General features: G+C 37.5%; 1 protein-coding gene across 1 annotated transcript in view; it reads left to right on the top strand.

Annotated features, from left to right (window-relative positions):
• TMEM62 (transmembrane protein 62) overlaps positions 1-18,470 on the top strand; it is a 462,564-nt gene that overhangs the window by 245,417 nt on the left and 198,677 nt on the right. The window contains exon 6 of the mRNA XM_044073516.1: positions 14,126-14,281. Coding sequence (XP_043929451.1) covers positions 14,126-14,281 — 156 coding nt within the window. The remainder of the gene's footprint in view (positions 1-14,125; positions 14,282-18,470) is intronic.

The following is an 18,470-nucleotide window of genomic DNA, read 5'->3' as shown; positions in this document are numbered from 1 at the left end:
TAGCTAGGCACATTGCAGAATCTCCTGAACATAAGTTTAAGTTCCAAGTAATAGATCAGATACAAACAGATGGAAGAAGTGGACTCGATTGCCTCCTGTTAGAAAGATTAGAGCTGTTGTGGCAATTAAGCAGAAATGCTTGCCAGTACCCGGGAATCAACGAAATTTACTGTATTTTATGTATGTTGAAATTAAAAAGTTTAAACAGATGTACATAATTATGTGGTTTTAGTATTTAGATGGAATTGCATATATACATAGTTATACACAAAAAATGTAAAAAGGAAAAATGGGAAGTTTTAACAACATTTTTAAACATCACATGGATTACTGTGAGTAGGAAACAGGATGTTTTATTTGTTGAAGTTTGTCACATGCATATGTGTGGGAGTATTTAAAGTAAGACTTTATGGTGGAATGTTTATCTGAAGAAGTCTTTGTATGATTGGAGATGAAAAGTGCTTAATTAAACTGTTTGGACAATACTTCCAGAGTGGATATTTGGGATCCACATCTTGTGTTTAGTTAACTTTATTGGACTACTTGGTGAGCTACTTGTGAGGTTTTACTGCAGTCATTTGGATTTGTGCAAGTTTGTTCATTGTCTTCTTTCTTGGTTTGGACTGTTCGTGTGTTGTAACGATGGCAGCAGAGAACAACAGTAGCTCTCAGGTAACAAGTACTCAGATTGGAGACATTGGCAATTTAACTATGGTCATTAGTATGCTCTCCCAGCAGGTAGAAGACCTTGCTACCAGATTGGACGCAATGGGGGAGCTAAGAACTAGTAAATGGCGGCAACTGTTCGCACCAACTGAGGGACAAGCTCAATAATTCTCCCAACACTTGTGCTATTCTTACTACGATTACCAACTATAATTTAACAAGACCAACACAAGATTCCAATAAGGAAGGCAGCCGAACTGGCAACCGAAGTGGTAACACCATAGGCCTGCAGAACACCTTGGGGCTTATCGGGACTCCCAGCATATCGACTTGGCTGAACGAACCTGTGACGTTCAGCAACCAGGAACTATCTTTGCAACAGGAGAACCCGGCTGGAGGTAATTTTAACATTTTGGATAATCTCAAAACATTAGACCACAAATTAGTTAAATACAAAAATTTATAATTGGAAGTAGCCTACTTCCAAGAGTGTATAAAGGAAAACATCATTCCGAAGGGCCTTAGGGTCTGGCAATATCCAACTGGGCTTGAAGAGGGGTCAATATTCCATCATGAACTTATAAAACTTTTTGACAAGCACGGATTAGAACTCCTCGGACTAATGGTTAAACACTATCAAGTGAACCTAGACGTTCTATCTATGGACATACAAAAAGTAGATCAGGATATCAAAAATGATGCTGATTTCGAACGGTATAGGTTTGAATATAACAGAATATTTACCAGTGTTAACCAACTGATAGAGAAACTCCGTGCTACAAAAATTAAGAAAATGCACCGTGACAAGATTGCCTACAGGAACGGTGCAGCTTATCCAAAACCCCTTTGTCCCAAGTGTGGAACTCGATTGGCCCACAAACCGGACAGGGAGGAGCGTTCGCCAACCAGGAAGAGAATACGAGAGAACCGCAAAGTGAAGCACACGAAGACACAGTTAACAGTAACAGCACTGAGGTAACAAGGAGTGAACTAATTTGAGAAAAGAACAACTCTACCCCTCTAGGTCAACGTTCATCTAACAACAATCGGAATCAGCATAATATTAACAACACAAATTTTCACCATCTAACTCAGAATCACAACCCACGGGGGGGGGGTGTACAATGCTACAAGAACAAGCAGAAACAGAGGAAATAGAAGACATAGATCCTACAAGCAAGAGGTACTGTAACATTTTATTTAATGCACAAAACGATTTTAAAGTCTTCAACTACTTGGAAATGGAGATTGGTCCCGATTTAGTTGAACTGTTTGTGAAAGGCCAGACCTTTATTCCAGTGACTAAAGCACGCCTCGCCCAAACATTAGTAGACTTAAAACTGTTTACTCGGAGAGTTAATTTAGGAGTAATTATGGGTCCAAGTGAGCATAATGTGAGCGAATTTCACATAGCAAATTCTTTTAATCCACCTTTGCACAACAGTGTGGCTTTATTTGAAAGAATGTGTGAAATTGATTTTAGGTATTGTGTAAAAAGTAAAAAATTACCAAGAAGTGAATGTAACATTACAAAGCAAGACTGGCAAGCTATTCATGAGGTGCAAAAACTGCCACTTAGGTTTATGAAACCTGACAAGGGAGGGGAGCTTATAGTCATGCACAACGAGGACTACAAATACAAAATGAAAAAAATTACTAGAGAGTGAGACTTGTGTGAAAGCATCAAGAAATGAGCTAAATGTAGCATATACTAGAATCAAGGCTTACTTCAACGATTTCTTCATTGAAGCAAAAATTGATATAGACATGTATAATTACATAAGTATGGCTGCACCACAAATCTCATTATTATTTAGAGTGCCTAAGGTACATAAAAGTATTGAAGACCCTCCCATGAGACCACTAGTAGATGCACGTAACAGCATTACGTTTGCTAGTGCAAAAGTAGTAGATTCTATTTTGAAGAAATACATTAGGCAAGAAAACCAGATTAGCAAGGACTTGTATCATTCCTAAGTGAGGTGAACAAAATTGAATTTAGAGAAGATTTCAACTTTCTGACAATTGATGTAAAGGAGTTATACACATCCATACCCCACCAAGAAGGGATTGAGTGGGTGTCTAATAGGTTTCAAAAACTGGGGGCCCCTACCTCTGATATTGGGTACTTGAAGAACTCTTAGATATCATTTTAAGTAACAACTTTATAATATTTGATAATGATGTCTACTTGCAAAAAACGGGGGTTGCTATGGGCTCCCCATGCGAGGCAAGTTTTTCTAACCTAGTCATGGCACATTGGGAAAATTAGTTAATTTGGAAAATTCCACATGTCAAAGAAAAGATTTACTTTTATACTAGACTTATGGATGACATTTTTGTCATTCTTAAAGGTGACAAAAAAGTAGCCGAAGAAGTGTTAAACTATTTCAATAGTACTACAGATTTTTTGAGGTTTACATCTAGCTATGGAAAACACAAGATTTCATACCTAGACATTGAACTACGAAAGGATAGAACTCACAGTAGATATACTAGTACCATATTCCAAAAGGAGACATATTCGAACAGCTTTCTCCACTTTACCAGCTGCCACCCTTATTACCAAAAAAAAAGATCAGTAGTTAAGGGCCAGCTGGTTAGAGCGGCTAGAATGGTGAGCCTCACAACAGACTTTAATTGTGAATGCGAAAATTTAAAAGAGATGTTTAGTAATAGAGGTTACCCCCATGACTTACTTGAGAAACTTATTGGTGAAGTGCAAAATAAAAGCAACAGAGGAGTTTACAAACAAATTTTATGGCATGAAAGAACACTAGTAAACGAAGACAACACTTCAACGTATATAGCCAATGATAGGAATGTGCAAAATTACACACAATACAGTTTTGTGACCCCATATAGTATAGATGCCTGCGAGTTGAGAAATATTATTTATAAGAATTGGGAGGTATTACAAAGCGATTCTTTTGTTAGTAAAAAAACTTCCCAATCTCCCACAAATTATTTTTAGAAAGGGGAAGAATATTAAAATGTTGTTAGAAAATCAAGCCCCTGACGTAAGTAGAAACCCCGGAGTGGTTAAATGCGAAATGTGCAACTACTGTAAACACATGGAAACTGGGCAAACATATCACATTAAAGGTAGGAAATACCGTGCAAGGAAAAAATTTAATTGTCAATCTAAAATGATAGTGTACCTAGCAAGATGCCAACAGTGCCCAGTGTTTTACATAGGGAAAACTACCGAGCCTTGAAAGAAAGGATATATGAACATTGTTTAGTATTAGCCAGAAAAAAATTAGACAATGCACTAGCTAGGCACATTGCAGAATCTCCTGAACATAAGTTTAAGTTCCGAGTAATAGATCAGATACAAACAGATGGAAGAGGTGGACTCGATTGCCTCCTGTTACAAAGATTACAGCTGTTGTGGCAGTTAAGCACAAATGCTTGCCAGTACACAGGAATCAACAAAATTTACTCTATTTTATGTATATTGAAATTGAAAAGTTTAAACAGACGTAAATAATTATGTGGTTTTAGTATTTAGTTGGAATTGCATATATACATAGTTATACACAAAAAATGTAAAAAGGAAAAACGGGGACTTTTAACAACATTTTTAAACATAACATGGATTAGTGTTAGTAGGAAACAGGATGTTTTATTGGTTGAAGTTTGTCACATGCATATGTGTGGGAGTATTTAAAGTAAGACTTTATGGTGGAATGTTTATCTGAAGAAGTCTTTGTATGATTGGAGACGAAAAGCGCTTAATTAAACTGTTTGGACAATACTTCCAGAGTGGATATTTGGGATCCACATCTTGGATTTAGTTAACTTTATTGGACTACTTGGTGAGCTACTTGTGAGGCTTTACTGCAGTCATTTGGATTTGTGCAAGTTTGTTCATTGTCTTCTTTCTTGGTTTGGACTGTTCGTGTGTTGTAACGATGGCAGTAGAGAGCAACAGTAGCTCTCAGGTAACAAGTACTGAGAATGGAGACATGGCAATTTAACTATGGTCATTGGTATGCTCTCCCAGCAGGTAGAAGACCTTGCTACCAGATTGGACGCAATGGGGGAGCTAAGAACTAGTAGTAAGACTGTTGTAAATGGTTGTAACTGTTTACACCAGCTGTGGGACATGCTCAGTAATTCTCCCAACACCTGTGCTATTCCTACTACTTCTACCAACTATAATTTAACGAGACCAACACAAGATTCCAGCAAGGAGACGAAAAGCGCTTAATTAAACTGGACAATACTTCCAGAGTGGCTATTTGGGGTCCACATCTTGGATTTAGTTAACTTTATTGGACTACTTGGTGAGCTACTTGTGAGGTTTTACTGCAGTCATTTGGATTTGTGCAAGTTTGTTCGTTCTTTCTTGGTTTGGAGCTATAATTGTGCTAAGTTACAAGGAAAAAATAATGAGGATTAAGGTAAAAAGAAATAAAAGGAGTATTAATTGTAATATTAAAATAAGTGAGGGTGATAATATTTTAAAGGGAACAGAAAAGATAAACATATCTGTGGTAGGGTCAAGTGGTGTGAAAATCAGAAACATGAGGGGTTGGGAGGGTGGCCTAATGGTTAAGGTGTTTGCCTTACAAACGCAAGGTGCAGGGCTTGAGTCCCACAAGGGATAATTGGCTAGGCTTAAAATGGCTCGCAAGGGCAGTTAGCTTAGTACTAACCTATGAACCTATGAAGTAATAGTTTTTACTTCTCCTACAACTTTACAGTTTTATGTAGGGAAAACATGTTATGAGATAAAGCACTACATTACTTGTGCAAAATAAAAAGTATATTGTGTATGAGAGAATTTTATGTTGGATGTAACAAGAATAGATGTTAAAAGAGAGTATTAGTGGGTTAAAAAGATGGTAAGAAAAAGAATGAAAGATATGTGTGATAGTTTGGAAGAGAATAATTAAATATAAGAGAAAAATAAGTTTGTTGGAAATAGAGTAAGGAGTGACAGAAGATTATAGGATGCAGGGATTTGGAATTATTGAACAAGAGAACAGTTGTGACCTTTGTCGATGGTCAGATGAAGTGAGAGTAGACATGGATGAGTGATGAAACCGAGAAGGGATGATGATAGTGTGCATATAATTTATTTCTTATACAGAATAAGAATATGGAGGTGATTAATTAATGAGAAAAATATATTTAAAAAGAAAAGTTTTTTGAAACAAGAGAAAGAGGTTATGTAGCAGAGAAAGTTGTAAAGATAGTAGAATAAGACATTTTAAGGGAAAAAAAGTAAAAAATAAATAAAAAATAAGCAAGAAGGTACACCAGAAGGATATGATACTTTTGAATTAAGATTTACTGGTGAATAAGTGTGTTTTTGAAAAATCATTAAACGAACAGTTGTGTAAAGCATGAGGGAAATGAACTATTTTCTCTAATTCTCATAAGGAAAAAGATGAATTGTGCTGACCTTAAAATTGGAGAATGTCACATTAATAATTACTGGCTGAAAATACTGGCCAGATTTTTTAAAAATAGTCTAAACAAGAAGCATGAAAAGGCTGTTTCAAGATAAGCAGGAGGGACAGAAAGAAATAAAATTGTGCAAGAGAAATACAATGATGACACTGGGAAGTGACTGAGGAGATTAATTCTTTGAGAAACTGGTAGGTTTAGAAAAAACTTTTTATAGGGTATAACGTAAAATTGTTTAAAGTATTATTAAAGTAAGTATTTAAAGCTTAGCATGGAGAACATCGATATCTGTGCAGTAACAGAAACCTGGTTCAAGGCTCCCGAGAGCACCCCAGCACTACCAGGTTATACCTCATACCATGCTTTTCGGCCCCAAAACTTGGACCGAACCAAAAAAGGAGTGGGAGTATCAATATTCGTCAAAGATACCCACACCTCCAGGTTGGTGGCACAGCACGAAGCATCAGAGACTATCCATGTGCAACTAACAGTGGGTAAAACTGCCTTCCAGTTTATAGCCTGCTACAGACCACCCTCCCAAACCCAGGAACCCCACTCTGCCTTCCTGAGAACACTGGAAAATATGAAGGTCTCTCCAAACACCATTATATTGGGTGACTTCAACTACCCAAACATAGACTTGGGAGCATTACTCTAGCTCCAACACCCTAGCCCAAAGGTTCCTAGAATTTATAAACTCAGATGCTATGGAACAACTTGTTACCACTCCCACAAGAGGGGAAAACATACTGGACCTGATCATCACCAACATGGGGGCTCTATGCTCCAGACCAGAAGTGTATCCCCCACTGGTAAGATCAGACCATAAACTAATCTCACTGGATATTCACATCCCGACCCCACCCCCTGCCCAGAAAACCACAGTGAAAAACTTCTCTAAAGCAAATTTCACACTGCTCAAAACTGAGGTGGAATCTTTCAAAGCCCCCGGACCTGTGGAAAATATGGCCCAGACCGCAGAATCCTTTATAAACACATTCTATGAACACCTTCAGGAATGTATGGATCATGCAATCCCAAATAAAACCAAGACCCAATCCTCCAAAGGCAGACGTCCTGTCTGGTGGACTCCAGCCATAAACAAACTATACAATAGAAGGTGGAAGCTACTACATGATAGAGCAAAATCCCAAAAAGGGAAGGCATCTCTGATCAGTATTAGCAAAAAACTACGGGCACTCATAAAATTGTCTAAGGCCAGCTTCGAGAGAAAAATTGCACAGGACACTAAGGATAATCACAAGGCTTTCTTTAGTTATGTTAGGAACCTGGGTGGGAATTCCCAGATATGCTCAGAATTAGTCCAAAATGACAAAAAATACACCGAACCCACAGACATTGCCAACATCCTAGCTGACAGGTTCAGCGCAAACGTTCTGCCCCCCCCCCCCACCAAAAGGGCAAATATCTATCCCAGCAGAGTGCTGCCCCCCTGACTTCTCAGATGCTCAGGTATGAGCCGCCCTCTCCAAAGGAAAAAACACAGCATCAATGGGACCAGACGGTGTCCCGGGCTGCATCCTACATGAACTCCAAGAAGAGCTAAACCCAAACATAAAACTACTGTTCAATCTCAGCCTTACTACAGGATATGTGCCCAAAGAGTGGCGTACAGCAACAGTGGTCCCTCTCCACAAAGGTGGTGCCTCAACGGATCCTGGAAACTATCGCCCCATAAGCCTGACTAGCTTGGTCTGCAAAGCTATGGAAAGGGTCATCATGGACCTCATAAATAAAGATATTGGGGACCTACAGACACTGGATCCTACCCAGTTCGGCTTTGTTAAAGGCAGATCCTGCCTCTTAAACCTGGTCGATTTCTTTGAAACAGTCACCAAGGCCATTGACGAGGGGAAGGTGGTCCACACAGCCTACCTGAACCTAGCAAAAGCCTTCGATACAGTACCCCACTCGGGCATTATAGATAAGCTCACCAGCTTAAATATAAACCCCTATGTCACTAGATGGGTTGCAAACTGGCTCAAGGACAGAAACCACATGGTTAGAATTGCTGGAGCCATGTCAGACTCCAAACCAGTTACAAGTGGCGTCCCACAAGGCTCAGTCCTGAGACATCTCTTGTTTGGTATATATTTCTCGGAGGTACAGGCCAACACGGAAGGACTGTGGCTGACCAAGTTCGCAGATGACTGCAAACTAGGCATCATAATCGACTCTCCAGCTGACACAAGCATCCTACAAAAGGGCCTCATAGAAACAGACAACTGGTGCCAGAGCCATGGCCTCAAGCTAAACGCCAAAAAGTGTATAGTCATCACCTTTGGCAAAAACAAAGTGCCCACAAATTACCACATAGGTGGTAATCCATTAAGTACGGAAGAAGTAATTAGGGACCTGGAGACCCAAGTTGATAGCAATCTCTCATTTGAAAACCACGTGGCCAAAGTGGTTAGAAAAACATTTTATATAGCCCACCTAATCATGAAGGGATTCACATCTAGATCAGGGGAGGTCATCGTGCCTCTTTACTCATCCCTCATCAGGCCCATAATTGAGTACAATGACCCTTTTGGGATGTACCTTACCAGACACCTGCAGCAACTGGAAAGACCCCAAAAGTACCTCACCAAGAGGATCAAAGGGCTCAAACAGATGCCATATGCTGCCCGGTTAAAGAAACTCCAGCTCTACTCAGTGGCATACTTCCTGCTCAGAGGCGATCTGTGCCTGACGTATAAAGCCATGTCCAACCCGGAATTAATGGACATGCTGCACCTCAGAAAATCCAAATCCCATTGAGCTACGCGCTCGAGAGACTTGAACCTCAGCACTGAAATAAATAGGACATGCTGGAGGGACAGATCCATAACCCAGAGGCCCCCTTCACTCTGGAATAAAATCCCAGTCCAGGTTAGGCAGAGTCCCTCATTGACTCTATTCAAGAGGAAGCTTGAATAGTGGATGGGAGATCATAGGTTTACCCCGGGTATCACTTCTGTGTCACTGTTAGACAGAGGCACAGTATACTAACCTCGAAAAAGGGCATAGCAAAATTCATTTAAAATGGGTGGTGAAAACCAAACACACTCTGGCTAGGCTTATAAATGCCCGAGGGCAGATTGCCTAGTATGAACCTATGAACCTATTGTATGACATGGGAAGCAATTTGTTTTTGAGAAACATATATAAAATAGTTTTTTTGGGGGGGGGGTGCCTCCCACATGTACAGATTTTCTTCTCTTAAGTTTGGTCTGTTTTCCTGGCAAATCATTGATAAATTTATGAAGATTGAAATCAGAAAATAATGACACTCATTTGAGATTCAGACTTTCTACCTTTCAGAAAATTCATGCTCATGCAAAACTTGTTGTTCTATCAACTTTCTAAGTTTGTAAGAGCAGTATTTAAAAACTGTCCCTATTTTGAGCCTTTGTCACCCCATTATTTATGGCTTTGCCCAGATTTATTTCTCTAAGAAGTTGAGAGCTATGGGGGGTGATGGGTTTACATATAAGAATGAGGTAGTGAAACAACAGTCTGAATGAGACCAAGGAGTTCCAAATATTTTATTATATAGAGATTATTTTGTTCTGATAAATAAGAATATGTAGATGGACAAATTACTTAGTGAGAAAACAGTTTGTAAGATTTGGATTAAACTGGAATTTAAAAGAGAGTAAAGGGTATGGTGAATAAGATAAGGCTGAAGGTAGGTATTAAAGTAGGTGAAGAACCTATAAAAGTTTAAAGGACAGAGTATGGACAAGATGAAATTAAAATATTACAGTTGAGGAAGGTATTAACGAGAATGAAAGAAACAGCTGAGGTTCAGAAATAAATTAAAATGGCTTTTACAAAAATTTGATTAGTGAAGACAGGATTATCGAGTTATTCAAAAAGAGAGTATAAGTGCATCCAGAAAGTGTAGAGAAAGATTTGTCTACTGTTGTCATGGGCTCTTCAAAGTTAATTCAAGATCTCATTCCATCCATCCATCTACAACCCCCTTTTCTCATTTTTGCACATGGATTCAGGGTGTCGATTCAGTAGCGACTATCATGTAGAGCCAAGTTTCACACCACCATGTGGCTAGCCCTGCCACTGTTGTACTTCCATATAACACACTAACATGTATTGCCAATTTAGAGTGTCCAATCCACCTGCTTCATGTCTTTGGAATGTGGGAGGATACCAGAGCACCAAGAAGAAACCCACGTAAACACAATGAGGACATGCAGACTCCACACAGAAGAATTGAAACAGGGAACCTCTTGCTGTGAGGCGACATCAATTTTTTTATATGAAAGGTTAATTTAATTTTTTGAAACTCTGGTATATTTATGCATATCACGCAATAGGTCCAGCATCTTCCCTTCATATAGTAATGTGCCCATTATAACTGTCCCCCCACCCTTATCGGGTTTCATCATTCTTATGTTCTTATTCAACCTGATATCATCCAACACCCTCTTCTTGTCCTTCGAAAGGTTGTAACGAAGTCTTTTTTTATATACATTTGTCTTTAATTTCTTCTCCATCACTAATTCAAAAATTTTCAGTTGTGGGTGAAGGGGTGGATTAAATGTATTCCTTAGCTTAATACAACTCTCTTTCTTCATCAATCTTGTCCCCTCAAGCATTACTTCTAAATTAAGTTTTGCACAAACATCTTCAGGTCCAGTATTAACTTCATTATATCACATTTCCTATTTGAAACAAACTTAAACCCCTTTCAGAATAAGTTGAAATGATCTTTAGTTAATACAATATTACTATAATTAAAAACATTATAATTTTCGTATGTATAATTAAAACCATTTGTAATGCAATCATGAAGTAAAGTCAGCCCCCCCATTTGTTTCCTCTTTGAAAAATACTGATAGTTGTATTGGGGTGGGTTTCTGTTCATTAGTCTCTCCGACCTGCAGAGTAGGGGATACTCTAAAGGGTCATTCATACTATTACTTTGATTTGTCCTATCTCCTTCATCACTAAAACTAAATTGAATTGAACTCCCTAACTTGCTGATCTATACAGAGCAGGTACCACCCATAGCCATCCATCTGCAGTAGTATACCCTTACTAGATGGACCAATGACCCGTGCTTAGCTCATACCTCTAAACATCTTAACACAGAAAGTCTGGACAAAGCTTAAAATCATGGAAGGACAAAATTACAGCAATAGGGATATTTGTTAAATATCGCTCTTATAAACTTAGAAAGTTGCTAGAATAAGAGGATTTGCGTTAGCATGAATTTTCTGAAGTATAAGAAGTCTGCAACACAAATATATATAATTATTAAGGGATTTCAGTCCTCAGTGATTTGCCAGAAAACTACAAATTTTATGAAGAACTGACCAAAAATATGGACAGTTCAGAGGTGTGGCTTAGTAGCTCTGACTCAGAAAGCCAACAATACCCATGGTAAAAACCCTTTTTTCCATAAGTGTATCGAAACACTGAAATGCATTCTTATCCATAATGAAATAAATTAACACCTCCCAATCCGTAATAAAGCAAACACCCTTCACACTTTCAAAAATATCCTAAAATTACTTTCTAGTTCTGCGTTATTTCTACATGTCTTGCATTCTGTATTACATCCTTAATTTACTTTTTAACTTTTATGGTGTTAATATACCTTGTCCAGCTAGTCCTGCATCTCCAGTATGCTCCTCCCAAATTTATTTATTTAACATTTGTTTACCGAGAAAGTCTGACTGGGAGACAGTCCATTTTCAGTGGAGGCTTGGGAAGAAATGCTCCAGATGCATGTCTTTGGAATGTGGAAGGAAACCGGAGCACCCAGAGGAAGTCCACGTGAACACAGGGCTGCTATGCAGACTCCACACAGAAGGTGGCCCAGTCAAGAATCGACCCATAGAATCTCTTGCTATGAGGCTACAACACTTACCACTGAATCACTGTGCCCTTTATAAATATGTATCTTTGCTGTATACTTTCATTAATAGACATTTTTCCATCCACTATCATTTTATTTACTCTGTATCGTGTTATGATTAGTTAAAGTGATACTTTAATGCCTGCAATAATTAATTATTCTATGTTCAGTCTATGTAAAATTGCCTAATACCAAGTATGTTATCCATATGTACTGCCACTTTTTCATTTGTAATTTTATTGAAGCATTTCTTCCTGAGCCTCTCCCTGGAAAGGGGTACCTTGCTCACTTGAACTTTCATGGTAATCAAAAGCAATGAACAAACAAACAAAAATGTTTTTTCATGCAAAAGTCTAGAGGAAGATAATTTTAAATGTGTTGCAACTGCTGGTACTTATTGTGTCTTTAAGAATTTTTTGATAAATGTTATAAAGAAGAAGGGTGTTTGACAGTTAAAATACATAAGAAAATATGTAAAGAAACGTTAGGGAATTGTGAAATGAGGGAGAAAGACCGATATAGAAATAAATATTGGAAGATTATGGAGTTAGGTGAAGGAGAAAAAGAAAAGAAATAGGAGAAAACAGTATGAGACTTTTAGAGATTATTTTTTAAAGTTAGATAAATAACATGAGATAAAAAATTTAAAAATCTGTAAAAAAAAAAAAAAAAAAACAAAGGAATATCAGTTTGGATAAACATCAGCATTACAAGATTTTTTTTGAAGCTGACTTTTGCCAAAATCACTGCTAAAGGGAAATTAAATATAAAAGTCAGGGAAGGGATTGTGTGGCCACATAAGAATGAATGAAACTTGGGAACATATTTTTTTTTATTGTGAAAGATCAAAGGATTTATGGGGAGGTCTTTAAACCAGATGTAGTTTGAAAGGATTAAATAAGGGAATAAATAAGGCTAAATAAGGGAAAAGTTATAAGATTTTGGTCATACGATCACCCAAGGAATTTAAGTAACAGTTTAGGTAAAGCAGTAATGTATTCCATAACAAAACAAACATTAAGAGAGAATTATTTGGGATAAGTGTTGTCTGCATTGGCATAAGATTTGAAAGGTGACGGTAATGAACTGAATAATATATACATATTGAATTTATAGTGAATTATACAAGAAAATATATACTTTGGGCTGTGTAAATGATGTGAAGAGTGGAAAAAAAGCACGGCCTTTTGTTTCAAACATGTAAGTGGCACAAGACATTCAACATCCACTTAAGCTACCATAGGTTCATAGGTTTAGGTTTACCAGCTAAGCCATATGGAACCTTTAAATAACATTGCATCTGAAAGATGGCAGCTTAGCAATACAGCACTACCTAATGATGCACTTCAGCGTCAGAACCAAAACATGAATCCGTGCATCTGGTATGGTAATGGAGCCCACTGGTATGTAATCTTCACAGCATCAGAGGTAACTATGCTCCATGCTAAGCCACTGAAATTGCACTATTTTGACTTGTGTAGTTGGTAGGGCACTTGTTTGCTGTTAATAGCAAGTCTAACTTATTTTGTATTTTCTAGTCCTTGGTGAAAAAAAAAGATTGTTCTTCCATAGGCCTTGATGAAGAGGAGACAGTGCTTCCATAGTGTTATTTTCCTGTCCATACTTAATATGTAGGTGTGTATCACATTTCATATAGTCATTTAATTCATAATGCCTGTCGAGTAATCAGATAAGTAAACAAAATGAGTACCATACATAACTTTTAGTTGCTTCAAGTAAATCAGTGAAGCAGAAATTAATGGCATGTTTTATTTATTTAACATTTGTTTACCAGGAGAGTCCGACTGGGCATAAAACCCTTTTTCAGCAGAGGCTCAGGGAGAAAAGTTCAATTGTTAGTAAACTGTTTTGTTAGTAGAAAGAAAATTGTATAATACAATAAAGAAAAAAATAGTAACAGACATTCATAACGGTAAAAAGATTATAACAGAATAAATTGGTCATACTTGTAGTGTAAAAGGGAGCCAAGTTTAAATCAGATTAACAGTATCTGAAAATTAAAGTAAGGGGGAGTGTACAGGTTGGTGCTGCATATAAGTGTGAGTGCTGTAATTAGGCTTATATGTTGCAGAGTTAAGGATATCTTAACTTGAGAGTTCTATTGCTTTTTAACTTTTAATTTATTGGCAGGTATCGTATTGCAGCCTTTGACCATGATCTCTTCAGCTTCTCTGATCTCTCATTTGATGTGTGGCCTGCTGTGCTCATCACTAATCCAAAAGCCACACTCTACAGTAATCCTGCTCAGGAACCTTTGGGAAGAATCCGAAATTCAACTCACATTAGGTATGTAGTTGGGAAGGTGTGTGTGTGTGTGTGTGTGTGTGTGTGTGTGTGTGTGTGTGTGTGTGTGTGTGCGCGCGCGTGAACTGTGTGTGTGTGTGTGTGTGTGTGTGTGTGTGTGTGTGTGTGTGTAAGAGAGATGCATGCATATGTGACAACAGCACAGACGTGAGGAGGAAGTAGGATGGGGATTTAAGTCTTACATAACAGGCCTGTTGTCATGTTATAAGATCTGACTTTGCAAACTACAGTAGCCATAATCTGTCCTCTTTTGAAGTGCATTAACTCTTTTTACTATTTCACATGAAAAAGTAAAAAGGCCCCATGCCTTTCATCTTTTTTGATGGGGCTGCTGCAGAAAATCAAGGTTTGTAAAAAGTGGGGGGTGTCTCATCTGCTGCTGAGGAGGAGTTGTATGCTGAAATAACAAGATAATGATAAGAAATGATATCATGATAATGAAGATAATGTTGCCAAGGCATCAAGAAAATCTTCGTTTTTGTCTACCTGCTGAAACTACTGTAACGTTGGTGTGATAATAGCACCTGCACAGTGTGAAGGTACGTGCTAATGTCTTAATACATAAATACACAAAGAATGAGAACAATGGGTATTGTCATATGGCTGATGGCATTCTGCTCTGACTGGCTATTGTGCTCATTCTAAGATAGATGGTAACATTATCTGTGCAGATTATAATATGCACTTACATTTCAACTATCCGGATATTCACAGAATGTCCAGATGTTTGCTTCATATTTTTAATCTCTTCCTCATAAAATGTGTGTTTGTCTGCCAAATCATTGAGGACTGAAGTCACTAAATAATGACAGACGCTTCAGTTTCAGGGGAAGATTCCAACATGGCTGCACATTGAGTAACAGCTTAATTCTGGCTCTCCCAATCTGAAAACAGAAACTTAGCAAAGAAGGTCAGTGGACCTAGATTTCTGGGTAAATTTCAGTAACTGGCTAGTAAGTGCAATGCCTGGATGCTGGAAAGAAAGAAATATGAAGGATGTAGAGGAGATTCAGCTACAAAAGGTGAGAAAGAAGCACTGACTGAGAGGAGTACTGCAGTGGTTCAAGAAGCACTACAAGTTCCAGACATGACTTCCAGTAACCTAGAGAAAGTATAAAACACACAGACCTGGTTAAAATAAATGAAACACTGAATAAATATATGAACACAAACAATAAAAAGGCTGGAAAAATGGAAGAAGCTTTAAACAGATATTTAGATAAGATGACAGAACTGCAAAACTCAGAGGTTGAAATAAAGAAAAGGCTGGCTGAATATGAGACTACACAAGAGGGGATGTTTCAAAAAATTCTAGAATTAGAGTACAGAGCACATAGGGAAAACCTGAGATTTTATGCTGTACCAGACAAGTTGGAAGAAACAGACTGTATTAATTTTATGAAAGCACAAATAAGCAACTGGACTGGTATTCCAAAACAGGAACTTTTAATTGAAAGGGCACATCATGTGTATGCTCCAAATCTGGTTACTAAAAAACAGCCTATACCTTTAATAGTAAAAATGTAATCTTATCAACAAAAGGAGCTGATTTTGACAAAACTGTGGCAGAAAGATAAAGTGCTAAAAGTGAGAGCTAGTGAGAGATAGTAGTGTATGCAGAATAATTATTCAGTGTACAACAGGCAGAAGAGGAGTAAATATATCCCATTATTTAGGGAATGTCGAATAGCAGGCATAAGATTCAAACTGCTGTGCCCAGCCATCTTCAAAGTGTTTTTCCCTGGAGGGGCAAAAAATATTTTGATGAAGTACATGCTATGGAAGGAATACAACGTTTGTCCAACAAAGAGTGAGCTATGAATCAGAAGGAGGTTCTGCTTCGTGTTCTCCTGGTGCTATGGATTACAGAGAGACTGAGCCCGTGAATTCTTTTCCACTGTTTCAGTTGCCTGAGAGAAGGAAGAAAATATAAGAATTGACTAGAATAATCTGGAATATTTTGGAAATGAAACAGAGATAGGACTTGGGAGATGGAGATGAACAGGATTAAAGCAAGTAACTTGGAAATCAACATCTCTGGGATGATGAAGCAATAATTATTCTTGTGAAACATGAAAGAACAGGAAAATCTGAAAATATTGAACCTCCTTGGACTTTGTTAAACTTGTGGCGAAATTTAAAGCTTATACCCTGCTTCATGTTATTAATGTTTGGAGAATAACATCAGTTACCTGTAAACAAATAAATATGAGATTACAAATCAATAATTATATTTGTGAAATAGCAAAACAAGAGGATTTGGAAATACTGGATTTTTGTGGACTTTGCTAAATTTGTAGGGGACTCTAAAGCATTTGCCCTACATTATGTCATTAAGCTTAGGCGAACTACTTTGGAGAGGGAAGGAGAAGGGCGAAAGTTAACTGTAAGTAAAACAAAATTTGTTTTTTTTTCTTAATGTTAATGTTTAAATGTTGCATGATTTTCTTATCAAGCTAATAAGTAAAGCTTTTTCAGTTCTTTTTTTCATGTAATGGGGATATTAATGTAAACAGGTGTTTTTGTGATTTATTTTTCTCCCTTCTTCTCTCTTTTTACCTGTTCATTTTAAAAAAAATGTAGGCACTGCAATGTGAGGAAAAAAGGAGAAAGGAAGGGTCTGGTTGAGAGAGCATGGCAAAAAAAAAAATAGTGTGCTTTTTCTCATGCTTGCATAAGCAAATGATTGGGTTAACCCTGGGATTTGTCCAGCAACAGGTATATTACAAAAACATGTAAATGGAAAAGAATATAGAATATAATAACGCTTTTTTTCTGGTAAACAAGGTACCCTTAGCAGTTTGTGTCTGGTTTGCATGTCACCAGAAGACAGTCTCATAAATGGCTTGGAGAAAATGTTTACTGAAAGCATTCAAGTATTTTCTTAGCTGGGAGGGCTATAAAGGTGAGACAAAAATCAGATAACATTTACTAAAGGCACAGTCTGCATCATGCATCTTAGCATGAATGACCTTTCTTTTTGGGTGTTTCTAGCCTGTGGGTGTGGCTGTCATTTTAGAACGTTTGATCTGATGTTGTCAGTTTTCATTCATTCTTGACCAATGGAACTCAGTTATGATTCTTGGAACCGGCTCGGCCATTATACAGCGTGCACCAGCCAAAAAACTGTCAAGCGAAGACTCTACCCACAACGCCCCTCTCCCTATTTCCATAGATCTAATTTGCCTCTCTTGTAGCAAGACTTGTCAGCTGTTACTCTCCAGCTAAGTAAAAATGTATTACTTTAAAATCTTTTTCTACCATTTTTCAGTCCTTACAGTTATATATTTTCCTTTTCATGTCTATCCTTTGAGTGACTGCTTAATACCTCATGGTATCTTTGTTACCATTGTTGGTAACCTTCCCCTTTTCCTCTCTTACCTTGAAATGTACTTCTAAATTACATTTGTTGGCATTTTCTTTGATTTTCTTTACCAGTCTTGGTATTCCTCTCTACCATTTTTGGTAGACTATCCAAAGGCAGCAGCAAGCAAGTCACTCAAAAACAGAATAAAAAACAAAACGCTGTGTCAGCAAGGAGGATTTCAAGTTCGAATTTAATCCAAGCCAGTAGTAAGCGTTTTCGTCTCTCATGCTAGAGACTTCTTCAGACTAATGGCTTTACCATAAAAAACACAGACTTTAAATACTTCGTTAATCATCACTTTAGAACATCAATTAGCATTTAAAAACACACAGACATAAAATATAAAATTATGCTTATAAAAACTTTTCTAGTGTTTCAACCCCTTCCTTTTCAAATACATTTTGAATTCTTCCCTATTATTCAATCCTGGAGGGAAACAGGCATTTAATCTGACCTGCCAACAATATTCCAACCAACCTAATTCTTCTTCAACATTTACTATCTTAACATTAGGATACACTGTATCCACTGTATCCAGAACTATACATTTGAAATTGATTTTACATTTCTTATCAGCGTAATGTTTGCTCATAGCATTTTTTTGTGTCTCCATTACTAACAGCATAATTATGCTCATAAATTCTTTTGTATAGTTCTCTTTTTGTTCTCCCCACATAAAATGATCTGCATTCTAAACACATTAATAAATAAGTGACATTTTTTGATTTACATGTAAACCTCCCTGGGACCTGGACTACTATTTTCCCTACCAATATTTCACCACTATCAGTAAATAAATATTGG

Source organism: Protopterus annectens, chromosome 6.part0 (assembly GCF_019279795.1).
Source record: "Protopterus annectens isolate FY-2018-M chromosome 6.part0, PAN1.0, whole genome shotgun sequence".
NCBI classification, from domain to species: domain Eukaryota; kingdom Metazoa; phylum Chordata; order Ceratodontiformes; family Protopteridae; genus Protopterus; species Protopterus annectens.
This window is presented reverse-complemented; position numbering and strand designations above follow the sequence as displayed.